This window comes from Leptosomus discolor, chromosome 17 (assembly GCF_034619465.1).
Source record: "Leptosomus discolor isolate bLepDis1 chromosome 17, bLepDis1.hap2, whole genome shotgun sequence".
NCBI classification, from domain to species: Eukaryota; Metazoa; Chordata; class Aves; order Leptosomiformes; family Leptosomidae; genus Leptosomus; species Leptosomus discolor.
In genome coordinates, this window is record NC_141407.1 from 18,035,668 (window position 1) to 18,053,778 (window position 18,111).

General features: G+C 47.5%; 1 protein-coding gene across 3 annotated transcripts in view; it reads right to left on the reverse strand.

Moving 5' to 3' along the window:
- Nucleotides 1-1,012: 1,012 nt before the first annotated feature.
- RPRD1B (regulation of nuclear pre-mRNA domain containing 1B) overlaps nucleotides 1,013-18,111 on the reverse strand; it is a 28,281-nt gene continuing 11,182 nt past the window's right edge. For 2 of the 3 annotated variants that reach the window (XM_086474691.1, XM_086474690.1), the window contains exons 5-7: nucleotides 17,138-17,264; nucleotides 15,959-16,134; nucleotides 1,013-3,497 (exon numbers count right to left, since the gene is read on the reverse strand). In XM_086474691.1, the coding sequence (XP_086330817.1) occupies nucleotides 3,348-3,497; nucleotides 15,959-16,134; nucleotides 17,138-17,264 (453 nt within the window). In that variant the 3' untranslated portion in view covers nucleotides 1,013-3,347. Of the gene's footprint in view, nucleotides 3,498-4,932; nucleotides 5,418-15,958; nucleotides 16,135-17,137; nucleotides 17,265-18,111 lie in introns of those variants that run through there. The other variant, XM_086474689.1, reaches the window with a different exon arrangement.

Sequence of the window (18,111 nt, forward strand, 5' to 3'; positions counted from 1 at the left end):
TGACCCTACGGACACATGGGGGGTCAGCCAGGCTCGAGCCCTCCCCGGCGGCACGCGGTACCGGGGGGGCGTGCGGAGCGCAGGGCACACACCAGCGGGTAACCGCATGGGGAGCTGCGCAACAGCCAAACCCTTCTGGAGGCGTTTGCTTCAGTTCTTGAAGAACAAACACACCCCAAAACCCCCCAGGTTCTCAAAGGCCGGAAAGGACGTCCAGGACCTGGGCACACTTTACGCCTTTGAAAGCCTCCCTCCGGTTCCTACGAGCAGACACCGGGGTGACTGCACCAGGAGGAACCACGCCGACTCCCTCCCACCCACAGAAGGCTGCCCACAAACTTCCGCAGCCCTTCACGACAGCGGCCCTAAATATAGTCTGTTTAATGGAAGATTTGCAAATTGGTATGAAAACGTAAGCAGCTTTACAGACACTCCCCAAGGCACATGAAACAACCACCAAGTTTGCCCGCAGAGACCATCGCAGAGGAGCTGACTGAAGAACCCCCAGGGCCCCCAACCCTCTAAGAGAATTAACACCCACGAAGGGGTGAAGAGCCCCCTCCTCTAGAGCAGAAAGGCTTCGAGGGCCCACCAGCAGACCCTGCTGTAACAGCAGCTCTCGATGCCTAGACAGCAAACCCAGCTCCTGGTTTCCAGGTTCAGCTTTTGGTGGTTTCTCTGGGTTTTTTTAAGAGCAGTTACTTGTCTGTCCTCGTTTACCCTACATCCAGTTCTGAGATAAGCGGCCAGTCTGGTGCCCGTGTCCCCCCGCCTCCGGGGTCAGCGCAGGTTCGGTTCTGCTGGCTGCGGAGCCCCGGGAAAGCCGCACGCCGACTGCCAGCCCGTGGGGTAACGCTGCCCCGCAGACGCCCCGCTGCGCCCACGGGCTCACCCAGGCACCGTTCGGCCGTCGCCGCCTCCAACTTCCGAGGGCCAAAACCCCGACCAACACAAAACCCCCTGCGTGCCAGAGCCACACCTGCGGTGCCGAAAAGAAATGAAACCACTGCTATTCAACGACACCCTCTTTATTCAAAAATAGATATCTATGAGACATTTCAGAATATACTGCTGTCACAAACGGCAGCCTATATGTCTAAATTAACTCCTAAATCAATTCATATACAGATTTAAGCTTTTGTTAAAAAAAAAAAAGACACACCTTGGGGAAATCTGTTTAACCTTGAGAGAACGTCACCCAGTTCACCAGATGCCCTTTGCCCAAAAAGTAAAACAAATAAAATTAAAAGCCACAAGACTTCAATTAAATTAAGCAAAATAAAACACACACAAATATTTGGAAAAAAAAAAACACCTCGGAACATTTCAATTTAAAAAAAACCCAAAACATACCACACTCTCACAGAAGATCGGCCCAACGGCGTGTGGTGTCAACACATCTGTCTACACAACTTCTTTTCTGACAGCTTTTTTGCCCTATAATGGATACACATTCAATCAACGGTCAAAGTAATTATTGGTTAAAACAGCCTCAGGGTAACTCCATGAGCTGAGAGAGGCCAGAAATGAGTCTTTTGGTTTGGGTTTTCGAGGTTTGGTGGGGGTTTTGTTGTTTTTCATTTTTGGCAAAAGCAGAGAAAGTTCAGTGCTTTATCTAAACAATGTTTGGACCACAAAAGGCTGTACAATCAAACCAATTCATGGAACAAATAGTTCTGCCACTGGAAAGTTTCCTGTAAACTGAAGAGATAAACACATTTCTTGGCTGGGCAGTAAGGGTGCAAGGAGCTTTAAAAAAGGACAAAATGAAGAGTCAGTAAGAAAAAGACATGAGCTTCTCAACAACTTAATGACCAAAAAAAGCTGTATTACCTGTTTTAACTGAATGCTGAATAGGCTAGTGAATACCCTGTGAAATAAATTAACGAGGACGCAGAACAAGCTTTGCATTTCTGTAGGTTTCCTCTCACGTCCTTGACAACAGCAGCTTAAGACTATAGGGAGGCACAAACACAGCACACCACTCCAACTAATTTCAGCCTCTGTGTTACAAAACCTGTACTATCAGATCAAGTGTTTCCAGAAACTTAAAACGTTTTATAGGGAGGTGCTAAATTTAAACAGAATTGTTAACCCAAATTGGAATGGTTTTCAGTGATCAGAGTCCAGCTTGTTAGCCCTAACACACAAACTGAAGTGTAACTACGTCGTGGCGGCTACAACATTAGCTACAACATAATGGAATTAAGAGTATTTTAAATTCGGCTTTTTTTTTTCCTCCAACTTTTCCTGATCATAAAACTCAACTCACAATAATCTGTGACACAAAATTAAGTACATCCTTCTAATATCTACATGCATGGACATGGCACATGTGCATATATACGGGTCTATTTTCCATATAAATAAATATTTATACCACATTTAACTTCTGTGCATCAAATAACTTCACTAAAGCTATGGAGAGAATTTATAGACTGCTACCTTTCAATGTAACCATCCTGAGAGGAGATCAGACAGGGCCTGTCCCAGGGGTACCAACGGTTGCAATACACCATTCGACCTCTCAGCTTCTGTGACCACCTAATTTCGTACAATGAAGAGGAAAAATGTGGTATAAATCTAAGGTAGCTGGGACAAAATGTACTTCCACTCTTGTGTAGGTAATACCTAGTTCTGCATTGCTCAGCAGAGTGTAAATTGCGAAGCTATCCCTAATTGACAAAGAAAAGCTGCTTATTTTTATTGCCTGTGGTGAGTTTCAATTTATGTACATCCCACACAGGAACCACCTTCGTGTCAGTCCCACCACAGGGCGAGGAACTGTACATTTAAGAACAATATTTCTCTGTACCACTGCTCAGCAGACGCTGAGCTGACACGGCACAGCACTGCACATGCACAGACACATCCCTACAAAGCCCACTAGCCACTCTACTGCTCTCAGAGATGAGGTTCAGAAACCCAACTAAAACAGACAAGACTTATTCAGAAATAACACAATACTTTTACAGAGGAAAAACATTATATGGTCAACCTTTCTTTGAAAGCTTTCCAGGTATGTACATACATGATTCTCATGACTTTTGTGGGGGTAACAAGTGCTAAGAGCAAACAGCAACTAAAGAGTATGGAAAAACAGGACAGAAGTTTGCCTATACGGACTATCCCCACTCCCTTCAGAGCCCACAACAACTCGCTCTTCTTCCTCCCCTCAACGTGAGCCAGTGTACGCACAGAGAGAGTGAGCATGAGCAGCCAAGAGGTTGAAAGCAGGGTCTGCAAGTTCCTTCCTACTGTCGGTCTTGGAAGACTGGATTTCCAGTCAACACCAGAGTCTTCTTACTTCTGCTGGTAATAACGGAAACTGGGGGACACCATTTGTTCTAGTCTGTTGAAAACAGGTCACCAGCAGACGGCAGAGGTGCCAGACCTCCCGTGACATTGGGCAGCAGTGACAGATCTGGAAGGCTCTGGATGTGGGATTTCAGCTCCTTGCGGACCTGGGTTACCCGAGCAAGCTTCTGCTTATATTCCTGAGGGAGAGAGACAAGAGAAGGAAGGTTAAGCACAGGTTAATTAACAGTGCTTTTAGTTAAGCCAGGAGTATTTTCCAGGTGAGGACTCAGAGAAGGAGGCAAGGCACTGGTTCTCTGAGCAACTGCTGGCATGACTGCAGACCCCGTCACCCGCACCCGGCCACGGGCTGCGGCACCCCCAAACCCCAAACCGCAGGCAGGCCCTGTGTTACCGTAACAGAAGCTATGTAAAACATCCCCAAAGCTGCACCCGCCAGGCCCTGGCAGGGTCTTTGAGAGCAGTGTCGTTACACCGCTGCTCCATTCTCGGATTCCTCCCCAGGCTACTGGCCTGCACCCGCTGCCGGAGGGGAACACCGACCCGGCGCTCCTCAGACGCCGCTCCACCGACTGAGGCACGCCAGCGGTACCACTGTGCTGCTAAAATGCTCTTTTTTTCCAAGCTTGATCAATTTTGAATATTTAGATAATCCAATTCTCCCTTTCAAGTCATTAAATCAAATGCAAGTTTTGGTGGTGAAACAGGGTCTCTGCTACAAGTTGTTGGACAACTCAGGTCGGCAACCACAGCAGCTGCACCGAGAGCCTGGCACGTCAGAAACAACCCAGAAACACGAGTGTGATTGCTGAGTGTGAGCCAGAGAAACACACCCACGCTGGACTGAAGCCAAGCAAGACACAGACACTAAAACTTACAGAATTTTATTACAATGGGAGAAAAACATGAAGTTAAAAAAAACGCGAGGAAGAAACTTCCAAGTAGTTTTTCCCCAAATGAGGTCTGGATTGAGCACTAAAGTCCAGTAAGGAAATTCTATCCATCTTCAGAAATCTCCACAATCTACGAGACAGCAGACAACAGTGACTAGTATCTCTTAATGTGAAGACAGAGAAAGAGTTTGGACCCTGAAAATGAAAGAATCAACCATCCCCTGTTAAATTCTGTTTAGAGGCCATTTAAGAGCAGATCAACACACATCCAAGGTATCTAACACAGAAGCTCAATTAAAGATTGATGTCTATGTAATTTTCAAAGTTTTATGATTCTAAACCTTTATGTAACAGTCACAGAAGACAGGTATTTAAGTAATAAAAAATCAGTATCGCATCATTTCTTTTGGAATGCACCGGTCTTCACCCAAGCACGCGCGGCATCTCCAGAACGCAGGGAACAGCCTAAGAAACACCACACACAGAACAAGCTGCCAGACAGTCAGTTGCAATATTAACTGATTTTTAATTTCTTAATTACTTGGCAAAGAACAGTTTAATAGAGAACAGAAGTTTATCTTCAAAGATCAAATAAAACCAGGCACACATTTAATGAAAACATCTTTCTGAAGTTTCTGACGTTTTTTTTTTCTGAACAACTTTAATCCAGTCTCTCCAACCCTCTCCATGACAGAAATTCTCTTCACCTTCTCCAAAAAATCAAAGCACAGCAGTTCCTGCAGGGTTACAAGCAATGAGGTTACACTCTCTGCGTTTCATTACTTTGAATTAGAACAGTGGGAGCAGCAGTCAATCGCAACAGCTCAGAACACCCCTGCGCCTGGAATGGCTCTGTAAATATATTCCATATTTCCTGCCAGCACCAAAGAAGAACGTCCTTTAACAGCCTATTTCAGACCCAAATCCTTTTATGAGGCTGTGAGTTAACGCCCCACCAGCGCCAAGCACGTCTGTTGCCGTACCCAGGCCGCACACGGCAGTGATGGAGTTCAACCGGAGCTCCGCCAGCCCGATGAACCGCAGCGTGCTGCTGCGAGCCCGGAGGAGGGCAGAGACACCCCTCGGGAGAAGGTGTGCCCATGGATTCAGGGCTGTGAGGATTTGGTTTGTTTTAACGGCAGAACAAGAAGCAGGATCACAGGAAGAACGCACCCCACCTCCCTGGTCACACGTTTGGGGAAACGCCTAGATAGGGAAACAAGTCACGTTATGGAGATGGGAACAAAAAGAGGAAAACACCCCAGATTTTTCAGCCTGAACACAGAACAAAAGCAAAGAGGGAAGCCCTGGACGCACGGCATCCCAACACAGCGTACTTCTCCAAGAGAACATGGAGGCCAACAGCGGGGAAAGAGAGAGATGGTGAGCTGAGCGCTCTGCTCACGGCTGGCACAGCACGAGTACCGTGACACAGGGGGACAGCAGCACACCAGCTCCTGCACACAGGGGATACGGGCAGCAGAAACACGTGCTGTATTCCAAACGCTGACAGACGGAAGGTGGAAGAGGCTGGATGCAGAGACTGCTTTTTGCCACCCCCAGAACTCTGTCTTTTAAATAAAATAATCATAATTCAGGACATTGTCAGGGAGTGACGGATACCCAGCCAGGAAAGAAAGGGCAGTGCTCTCTCAAGAGCACCAAATTCTGTCAAGAGTGAATATTGGCAGTTTTTTTTTGCTGTAGTAATTCTTAATCAAGATCGGAAAGAAATCAAAAGAGGGGCAAGGCAGCTGGCAAGTCCTCCAAGTCTGATAAATGGGTAGAAGGTACAAATTCCAAGTGTAAGCCAAGAAAATACCTCAAATACTGCTTGAATTGCCAAAATCCACGCACAAGAATTCTGTAAAAACAGGTACAACACAATGCCCCCCTCCACGGGAAGACTAATGTCCTGCCACTTTCAGGGCAAACCTGGCAAGAGCACCAGGATACACTACTTCTAGTGCACAATTAGACCAGGACACTCAGGGTTTTTAGCTGAAGGCAATTTGTGTGACTATTACAATTGGATTAGAGCCAAACAATATTTCTTCCCCAACAGAACTACTTAGGGGAGTGAGAGTCTTTCCAACGCCTTGCTTGATAGCCCAGCTCTGAGAAGACACACCGACAGATGAAGAACCACTAAGACGGATGCAAACCGTACTGGCTTTTACGCTATGGCACACAGACTTTGGAGCAACCCCTCTACACATTAGCAGCAGCACCCTGTTACCAAAACTTACAATTAACAGCTTCAAACATTTAGGAAAATATTGCTCTTAATATATCCTCACTTTCAGGGATACTCTACATCGAGGGCTACATGGAGCACCAAGCTATCAGAAACACCTTCTCGATCTGAACAGTGACTTTTGTACATGTATGGTGACAGAGGAAAAAAAATCAAGTCACCTCGTGAACCACATCCATGCAATTCTGAGTAACTCTACCTTACAGTAGGCTAATGCAGGCATTCGCTCGTCCACACAAAAGTATCTGTTGAAGCAGCAAAGCCTAAATCCTGTATGTTTAAAAAAAAAAAGAGGAGGAAAAAAATACTCACAAGGAAACCACAGCAACAGCCTAAAAACTTAACAGCTTTAAAAGCTCTGGCTCAGAAATACACTAAATTCAGGAATGCAAACAGTGTTCTAAGCGAGCAATCCAGGAACCAAGATTTCCTAAGAGACGAACACCGCTGGACAGATCTGAGCCCCAACACTGGCTATGCTGGAGAACTCTCCCGCACGCTCAACACTTTCCATCTGCTCTGGTACCAAACCTTGTGCTGGTTCACGGCAGAGCCGCGAAGGACTCGAGAGCCGGGAGGCCAAAGCCGGGGCGGGCAGCACCGGGCAGGCACGGCAGCACCGGGCAGGCACGGCAAGCCATGGCCGCGGCAGGGCCTGGAGGAGCCCGTCACTGCGGGGCGGCTGCTCCGAGACATGGAGAATCCTGGAGTCCTGCTGCAACACGGATCTGCGCTGGCCAGGGAGACGCAGCCCTGCACACGAAGAGCAGGGCACGTTACCTGCGTGTGCCACGGGGAGGGCTCAGGAACACCCCAGCCCCGCTCAGGGACGCGCCAGCAGGACACGCAGGCCCCTGCCAGGCTCAGGGGCTTCCACAAACCGAGCAGTGGCCACGTGCTGCAACGCAGGACTCTGGAAGCAGCTTTTATGGGGAACAATGTTTTTCATGCAGCCCGTGACATGCTTTGAAACTGCACCTTGCAGATTTTTCCATCAGGTCCCTCCATTCTATAAAAGTGGAAAAAATAGGAAGCGTACTTAAAAGAAACCGCTGCTTTCCGAGGTCTGAGTTTGTACTCCCTGGGTCTAGCTAATTGCCTAGCTGCATAGCAGGCTTTCATTAAGATTAATAGTATTTGGATGCTATTTGCTTTTTTTAGACAAAATAATGAGATCTTTGCTGTAAGCAGGAGTTTCAGGATGACACAAATTGGCACCGTGCCACACAAACGCATTCACTAATCAACATCCCCTCCCAGCACGTAGCACGCTGCGTCCCCAGCAGCCAAGCGAGTCAGGTACCCGGGCCTCGAAACAAATGCAACGTCAGAACGAAGCACCACGGAACGAGCGGGACAGAAGCGCTTCGTTCAGAAGAAGCCTTGAACGCTGTAAGCCTGACCGTAACTGAGACGACGGGGAACTCGCCCTGAGGACGGCTGCGTGGCTTGGTTCACCCTGCCGCCTCACACAGCACAGACCGCATTTACTTCAGCTTAGAGCTTGCACGGGACACTTCCATTCCTGCGCTGGGTCACGCAGTAACATGCCGTATGTCACCACAGCAGTTGCACCTCCTGAAAACCATCCAGTTAAGCATTAAGGAGAATTTTGGAAGCGAACAGGAAGAGCAGCCAGCCAGGCTCAGTTTTGATACGTGCAGCTTCAGCCAGAGGTACGGAAGCAAAAGATCACAGCCGTGGGGGAAACACGCACCAGGAGCTCGACAGACGTTTGACACGGCACGAGCGGTGTGACAGCAGTATGTTTGTATGGTCCTGTAAAATCTCCAGTTAAAACCACTCAATATACAACACCAACACAGCAGGTTGATTAGGCATTCCTTAGCTTTTGCTGCTTGCCACTTAACTTATGTAAAGTACTTTTAAAACACACTCATTAAAACACGTTCAAATGAGAATGTCACAGTGACAGCGTATTTATAAGAAATGACCAACAGGAAGGGTGTTGGGAGAAAATTACCAACAATTAAAAGCTTTTGAAAGCAAGGAGAGTCAAGCTCCTGCTCAGTGAGTATGTGGACAGCACACCTAAGTCCTTGTCTTACATCCCGATAGAACACTGAGACACAGCACATCAAAATCAGGACAGTAAGGGGGCTTTTGTTTGTTGGTTTTGGGGTGTCCCCCCCACGCCAGGTTATTCTTTATTATCTAAGGAAGCACAGATTATGATTAATCAGTATGTCCAGTATCTATACACCTAGAGTTCAACCCAATATTATTTTTTAGCATAAGTAATTTGTCAGGTAACTTTTTAGAAAGCCTACTGTTTGATTTCAGTTTCGTGCTCAAGAACAACTCCAGACAGAAGATGCCCGTTCACACGCTACATCTACATTCACTCCACCTCCTGCCAGGCTACTCCCTCCGGACCTTCCCCAAGCAGTTCAAAATTCCCCTTCCCCAACGTGAAGTGGGCCAAGTCTATCAGCTCTTTTCCCCTGCCTTGAGACCCACCTCCTTCCACATTCTCTCAAGTGTCACGTTTGAACAAGCCCAGTTTTAAAACCGTACTCTACCCTGTGTTTCATACCGTATAAGCATAAATCAACCCTCCCACAGGGCGGTGGAAGGCATTGGTCAGCGTGCCAAGCAGATTTACCCAGAGCACAACTAGGAGGGGGGAACAACAGCTTTCTCCGTGTCAGTTATAACCACCCAAACCTCAAAGAAAGCAAATTTTAAAGAGTCTGTCTGCAAAACAGACATGAACGTGCCTTGTAAAGGAACCCTACAGTCCTAGAAATAAAAGTAGTCTTGGTCAAAAGAAGGCAGCTGACAAACATTCACCCAAAAATGGAGAGAGAAAAGAACCAGAAACAAAACATGAATTATCCATAACCTTGCTTATTTCCATGCAAATTCAACTGAACACAAATAAAGAGATCAGACACATTTAAGGCTGGATCCGGAAGCCAAAGTCCTCCGAGCAGCCTGCCTGGACGCTGGCTGGCCGAGGACGCACGTGCCACCTCGAAGAAGCCCTGTGCCTGCGGTGCTGCAGTTCGGCGGCTGCCCTGGGCCCCTCCTCTGCAGGGCTCACCAGTGCAAGCCCAGTGCAAGCCCAGCGCTGCGCTGGAACAGCCTCTTGGCAAAGCAGCCAGGAACCCGCCGAGCGGAGCGTCGAAACGCCCGCGGCTGCGCAGCGCCTGCGCCCTGACCTCCAACCACAGGAGCCTGCGCCGCGCTGCCCAGGGGACAGAGCGCTCCCGCGCCGGGCACAGCCCCGCGGCAGCGCTGCAGGCAGCGTGGCCACTGCCTCCAGGGGCTCTCCACAGCCACACAGTCCGTTTGTCCCTGCCAGAAGCCGGATAACAGCAAGGGAAACGTCTTCCACTTCACAAGGTCCGTGCGGCAGAACCCACCTCAGAAGCAAAGCGAAAACAAATGCTAGTGGCGAGGCCAGTTTTCCTTATTTTGCAGCAGCACTAAACCAAAAAACCTGAGGTTTTTATACAACACATCCGAGAGATGCAGCCCAGGAATCCAAGCTTGAATGATGTATTTCCTCACAGAGCTTCAGTTCATTTTCACCCCTTAAATTTGTTCACAGTCCTGCTCTTTTAAATTTGACAAGGCTTCCTTCTTCTGTGGCATCATCCATCACACTTCACCAGAGACGGTATTTCTGCTCTTGGCACAATTACATGCTCTGAAACCGTAAGCTATCTCCTTGCTTTCCTCTTTGCTCAGGACTTCAAGCTGTCCAACAGAAGAGTCAGCCCCAGAGGCCTCTGCAGAGCATTCCTCCAGCTGCTGGGGATTTGCCTCCTCATCCACCGGCCTTCGCAAGGTTTAAAAGCCCTCTCAGAACTGGCCCGGGCTGCCTCTGTACAACGACAACGAAACCCAGCTTCGTTTGCAACATATCCTTCCCCCAACAAACAGTGGCGGGTGCAAATTATGTTCACAACAAAAGTCAACATTCCGGGCACAGGCAAACAGTTACGCATTCACCTCTCCAAGCACCTTAATGCTTTTGATTTGCTTTGCAAAAGGGGAGTTATACACTGGTTCACTTCAGTAGAACGCACAAAACCATTATATATTAATATCCTATTACTTTTATTTGCTTTTAAGATGATTTCATTTGCAGTACTGCTACAATTATGAATGCTTACAAGCACCTACGAAGTGAAGAAATTACATCTCCGTGTTGTGCAAAGAAACACAGATGCTGCCTCGAGCCAACAGACCCCGATTCACCGAACAGCCTCCGTCCTTGTCCCACCCCCAGAGGCGCAAGCGGCTCCCAGCTGCAAACACCAACCCAAGGCAGTCGCTTTTGCCAGGGCCACCAGCAGGTCAGCTCTAGGGACGGAGCCTGGCGCTCTCTGCCTGCACGCTCCTGCTCAAGATCTTCTCACCTGCCCAGGGTGCGGGGCCGGAGACCTCCCTCCGCCGCAGCTGGAGGTTCCCACAGACATCTCCTGCTGCTTGTATGCGTGTACAATGCTGACATTTTTGTTCCCTGGCAGAAAAACTGAAGCGTCATCCCTTGTTCGCTGCCTAAACCACTGAAACGAATACACCACAGCCCCAGAATTCCTGCCCGAGAGGAAAGCAGCAGCCACAGAGGCACGCGCCAACAGTGACATGCAACAAAAACCCAAGCAGTGGCAGCAACACCCCAATAAACTGCATATTAACCCACGGAACCAAATTGCATCTCAAGAAAATGTGTAGTGCTGGGCAGTCCAGAAAACCCCGAGTGAGACTGCACTTCACCCTCCAGAGGTGTGTTACCAAAGAGGGTTTGCGAATTCACGTGGGCACAGCTTCAGCACCTTATTAAAGGTGACTGGAAGCCATGAATGTCAAAAAACAGCTACTAACCCCCCCCCCAGCTCTTAGCATTTTGTCACAATTTTTCAGGTGCAGCCAACAACCAGAAAACTTACCCTAAATTGGATCTTAAGCACAGTATGTTCTTTATATTTACATATATCTGCACATACACAATCCCACACGCACTGTACTACCTACAGACACTGAACATACTCGAGCGTGTTCCTCACGTCACCTGTTACAAACGCTACAGGTAGAAGACATTTGGAGGGCACGGGGAAGAACTCAGCATCGCAGACTGCAAATCAAAACAAAAATTCTGAATGCACATTCTCCTCTTTTTTTCTTCTGCCTCTTCTCCCCACTACATTGAAACAACCATCCCTCCACTTACTCTAAATTTTCTGCTGTCAGTAGTTATTTCAGACACCCATAAAGCCTCCACACAATCTGCCATTTCTAGCACCACTTTCACTCAGCTCTTCTAGTCCCACCTATTTAGCTGACTTCAAGTTACCCAGGACACCAACATGGAAACGTTCTCCCGGGCATCTCCCCCCCTACACTTCAGTTTTACACAAATTGATTCCCTGGATTTTTCCTACTTGCCTGCCATGCATTCAGGAAAAGCACACTGACTTCAAAAGACAATCCTTCCCCTTGAAGTTCTGCAGATTCAGGTGCTGAAGGACAAAAACCCTCCCCAGCTGATTGTGCTCGGTAATTGTAACAGGGGCAGCAACAGCCAAAAATAACACAAATCAGAGAACTTTCATTGGAAGCTAAATACTCGTGTGAGATACAAAGACACCTTATCTCATTCTTATAGAAACATCAGTTCTTGTTTCTATGCCCAGCTGAAAAGGGATTTTATTTCCTGACACCCGCTATCACGAAAGCTGAGGCCGACCTCTGATCCACGCGGGCCGTGGGAGATCACAGAGCAGCTGCGCTATCAAGCCCACACCTCCCGACTGAGATCAAGCACCATTTAAAAAGAAATTCAGATGTTGAACGACAGAATCCACCACAGCTTTCAGTACGTTAACCTAAGGAATATTTACCCTTAAAAATAACCTGTGTTGTTACAGGCTGTTCAGCACCAGCCTTGGTCCAGCTGATCCTGCTCTGCAGCTGTTCACCACAATTAAAGCAATTCTACCTTCTCCTTCTGAGCTCTTTTAGACTATGATCAAATGATCACAATCTCCCCCCACCCCACCCTGCCCTGATAAAGTAATCCTAATTATTACACTTTCAATGTCTTCAACTGCTACCCTAAAAGCAGAGTTTGCCCACGCTATCATCTTCAGGCCCTGCACAGCTTTCTCCCTTCAACCACCAGCGCTTCTTGGCACCGCCTTGTTTCAGTCCTTTCTCACGCCAGGCTGCATCAACGCTGAAGTGTAACTCGTTGTCCAAAGCCACCTTCCTCAGCATATTGTCCCTTAATGAAACAGCTTTCCTGCAACTGACGGCAAGAGCTCTGTCACAGGGTTTTGATACTGCAAAGGATTCTGAGCATTAGCCCACTAGACATAAACACACAAGCTAATGTACATGTTTTGAGAATTTGCAGTGTTTCATGAGGGATAGTATTAATAGGATTAGTAAACAACCGTAGCTCTTTAGACCGCAAAAGCTGCTTTTCAAAAGATAGAGATTAGCTACTTTCATTGCTATCATAGCAAAAGACTTTGCTTTGTGACTAAATAAAATACAAAAACCATCCAGCATGATTTCAAAATTAGACATTTCCATGTCTTAAAATAAAGCCCTGAGTCATATCACTAGCAGAAACCCCCTCCCCAACTAGCAGCCTTGACTAGATTAGGACAGCAAAGTAAACAATCCATCCTTTTTAAAAACGCCACCTCGTCTGCTGGTTGGGAAACACTTCACAAGAGAAAAAACTCAGTCTCTACTACCAAAGATTCTGGAAAAGATACCTTGAGAGAGCAAAGCATACAATGAGGAGATATGTAAAATTAGATTGTTTTAAGTTATTTTCTTATTTCAGTCTTTGCTTAAGTAAATGTTTTTTAATACATTCTTAATTGCTACAAGAATTTCAGATCCTTCTATTAAAATGCTTATTAGCACTACAAAGAAAAATCCAGGCTTATCAACACTGTTACTGCGAGAACATCAAAGACTCAAACAAAACTGATGAGCAGATATGGCCTCCCGTATCTGTAACCAACATCTTCCACTATTTATTAACCCTCTACAACTCAAGAACAATGGAAAGCTTTAATCAGGCACCATCCCTCAGCGAAGATTTGAGATTTGACATGAGTCTGAATTGTGCCTTCATGTTAAGTACTAAAGAGCGGCACTTCCTGCAACTCATTTCAGACTCTCCAGTACCAAGGCCACCTCGTTTTGGCAGGATGACAACGAGGCTAACCCAAACACACATCCAGCAGCATCATCCTGCAGTTTCCAATGTGTTAAAGACCACGTTTACCCTTAGGAGTGGGCAAGCAGCCTGTCCTGTTGTGGTCAGCAGGGTCATTCCCATTACCAAGGCAGCTCGGCTGAACCGCTTCATTTTCAGGGTTACATTCCTGCCTTTGCCAGAGCTACAATTTTCAAGTAACCTTACCAAAAGGATATGGGACCTGTTGGAGCGGGTCCAGAGGAGGCCACGAAGACGCTCAGGGGGCTGGAGCATCTCCCCTGTGAGGACAGGCTGAGGGAGTTGGGGTTGTTCAGCCTGGAGAGGAGAAGGCTCCGGGGAGACCTTAGAGCGGCCTTCAGTGCTGAAGGGGGCTGCAGGAGAGGTGGGGAGGGACTCCTGAGCCGGCAGGGCAGTGATGGGATAAGAGGTAACGGTTTCAAACTGCACGGGGGGAGATCTAGATGAGATATAAGGAAGAAGTTCTTCCCTGTGAGGGTGGTGAGGCGCTGGCACAGGCTGCCCAGAGCAGCCGTGGGTGCCCCCTCCCTGGCAGGGCTCAAGGCCAGGCTGGATGGGGCTGGGAGCATTCTGGTCTGGTGGGAGGTGTCCCTGCCCGTGGCTGGGGGTTGGAATTGGATGGTCTTTAAGGTCCCTTCCAACCCAAACCGTTCTGTAATTCTGTGATATTTTCCAAAACAAAAAACACCACAATTGTCACAACATTTCAGCTAGTGCATTAGAAATCTTAATTTAATGTTGTCATTATGAATTTCTTAATTTCACAGTCTCAAACTGACTCAAATTTATGGATTGTTCTGGGCTTTTTAAAACACTGCTATGCACCATTTTGATACCTCCTTCTTGCCTTTTTAAGAAAAAGTAAACAGCAATACGTCTATCATTTATATCGATTTTTATATATACATACACACATACATATATCTTTCTATTAGACAGGTGTCCTTCTTCCAGTAAGGAAAAAAAAACCCAACAAAAACAAACCCAAAACCAAAAAACTGACCAAAGACTTCTACCAGAATTCAGCAAATAAATCAGGTGCCAAATAGGATTTGGTTTTATGGCATCTTTCATATCCCTGTCTGAAAGTGCCCTTTAATGACTCAGTCGTAAGACAGACGCTATGCTTCAAGAAATACAAGCTTAACAAGCCAACAGAATTACTAACTATCCACTCTAATCTGAATGCAGAACCAGCACTCGACTGGCTCATCTGGAAAACACATTGCTCTGGAAAAGCAACACATTCAGGGTCACAAGACACCGAGAGCCTCCACTATAAACACACATGACAAAGAAAACACTCCAAGTGCAACTCGCCTCAGAACAAGCTGCCTCGCTGTCAGATGATGAGGTCTGTCATGACAGCAAACAGAGCCCGCAAGCGCTACAGCACCGTCTCCTTCCAGAAGACTTGTCCTCTGCAGCAACTCCTGTCCCACCCAGCAGCAGCTGTTCGCCGTAACCAGCCGCCGCCAGCGCGGAGGCAGCCCTTAATGTGCCGCCAAGGGGCAGTTTAACAGATGGCAGAGTGACATACAACCAGGATCATTAATTAAACTTCCACACCAGCCCCAAGACGCGGTGCCGAAAGAACGTCCCCCAGAACGAAGGCTGCAGCTGCACGGCCGGCTGCCCCAGCCTCCGCGCTGCTGCGGGACGTGCAGCCGGTGCTCAGGCGCAGCCAGCGCGGCCTCGCTCTGCAGAGTCCTGCCCTCCTCGCTCGAGGGAGCCACGGCAGGAAACACCAGTCGGCGCCTTCCCGTTTCAGCCCAATTTACGCCCACCACAGCGGCTGTAGGCAAGAGTGGCTGTTCAAGGACGGATGCCAGAACGTCTTGTTTAAGCTGCCGCCCCTTATCACGTAGGGGCTGGGAAGGCAGATGAGGGGCACCCAACCATAAGGACGAGTCACAAAAACGCAGCCAATAAAAAACCCAGCTAATTACAGCAAAGGGAGGTTGATTTTTTTCAGAAATAGGGATTTCATAAAAAAATAGGCTAAGTCTGAAGAAACTTTGTTAGATGAGCCTGTTTTTCTTTAAGGAGTATGGAGTTCTGGGCCTGCCATGTCCACGTGCACTAAAACATACTAGACTGAACATCAGAATAATTTGCCTTCTCCGGACTTTTTACACCACTTTCTTACCCATTTTACTCCAAACGGAAAGAGAACACCGAGAACCTTGAGCCACACACATAGATCAGGTGTCAGGTGGGAGTGTTTGCCGAGACACCGGTGTGATCAGTACTCACTTCCAGCTTCTTCTCCTTCTCTGTTAGCACATCCTTCTGGTTCTGGGTGTACTCGATCAGCATGCGGGCCAGCTGGCGCCGGTCCTCCAGCTCTGCTGCCAGCCGGCCGTTGTATTCCGCCAGGAGCAGGCACGCTTCGTCCACGGTCTTCGAGAGACGTTCGGCTGCCTCTTTGTCTACACGCAAAAGCGGTGGGCAACTTAGAGGACAAAGTTTAAAACCTTCCACCTTTGACAGAAGGGCTACATGCACAGTAACATCTCATTCATAAAAACACTTCTGGCTCGACAGGAAAAGAGCGCTCTTATCACAGGGGATGCAGAGGAAATAGGCAGGACTAAACCCCAGAATGGTGTCGTTTAGACACTGATTGACTGCATTTTATTCTTGCACAGATGTCAGCGATGGGGGGATATATAAATCTATGAAGTTAGCCTCTATAAACAGGTTAATTGAACCAAAACATGAGGCTGTACTTGCAGTTAAACGAATCAGGTGGCTTCCCCATTTAAACACAGTGTGCACTTTAATTCCCCTTTTCTCTGAATAACTCCTAATGTGTCACACAAGCAAACACGTGAATTGCACACTAGTCTTCACAGCCGGACACTGTAAGAGTACAACATAAAGGGCTGAATAAGCGACAGTTCATAATGAGCTCTAAATTAAAACTGCTTCCAGGAACAGGAGTCAAATCAGTTCAACCTTTAAATGCTTCTACTAAGATCACTTTTCAAATACAATTGCAAAAATCCATTTAAACAAAGACTGGCAGGATAATGGGGGCGGCGAGTTTCCTTTTCCATAGCAATCCAGGAGTATGTCTGTACCCAGCACAGTCTGATAAACCTCAAAAATATCTAACGGCCGAGGCGTTCAAAATCAAACCCATCCGTTGAGAGCTCTGGCCCCCTTCCCTTTACATTCTTGCAAAATGCCGCTGATGCTCTCCAACTACAAAAGCCTCAGTTCAAGCCAAAGGAACGGAAGCAGCTATCCAAGTTTCACCTTTAATTTTACTTCAAAGGATTGCTATCTATTAATTACCCAAGAGCTACAAATCAAGGACACAGAAGCAGGAATTCACTCCACCATACACTGTGATTATTTAAAGAAAAAAACACTTTGATTTCTACGTTATTCTTTGGACCCATGTTCATTCAACTTCCAGTTCCATACCTGTAATTTTCTCCAGTAATGAAACATCCTGAACTTCCTGAGGCAGGGAGGCAATTTTCTGCCGCACTGTCGCATCTCCTGATGCTGCGTTTTCCAGGTCTTGTAGCGCTTTGATCAAATCCTCGGTCTACAAGAGAAGTCAGCCAACGTTACAACCAGGCACCTTGGTGGCATTTCCCCTGGATGTGGCCACTGCATCTGAGGGCACTTACCTTCGAAAGCAACTGGTTTTGGAATATTTTCTTTAAGTAATTTTTAAACTATTGCTTCCCAACACAGAAGGTATTCACTAAGTGCATCATACCCCAGTGGTAAGGAACTCACATGTAATGACAACAGAATCCTCTTTTTCAAGACTCTGCAGTGAAAAAATTCTCATTCCAATTAGAAGCGACCTTTTGTCTTAAAGCAGAGAAGTACATGGCCACCCCAGCCTGAGCAAGAGCCGTCAGCCCTTTGTGTTGCACAAGTTGGGGCGAGGTTTTAGCTGCACATCCCTGGCCCGCGCTCTCTCAGGCACGTGCACCTTTGGTTCTATCCCAGCGGTGCATTCTGACACAGCAAAAAAACCTCAAGCCAAACCTGTAGCAGTCCAACCAAGACTGACAGATTTCCACCGTTCTAAGATTCAGAATTTGTAACTGGTCACCTCCCATCACCTTTGGTGACAGAGAACACCACCCCTGTGCTGTACAGCAAGCTTCACATTGTCCTGACTGTGCGAAGCCACCGCTGCCCTCGCTCAGCTCAGCCGGCTCCTCGGAAGCAGAATGCAACCTGCCGCTGCGCTGGACCCCACCGTACCCCAGCTCAGCTCTCACCTGGCTTTGGTGCGTGGAGGAGAAATTTGGCAGTTTAAATGAATACGCCCCAAACATCCCCTAGCTGGAAACGGATGGGGACAAGGACAGCCTTAAGCGGAGCTCCCTGACACACCGTATTTCCTCCATGCTCAAAAAAATAAATCAAAGGAG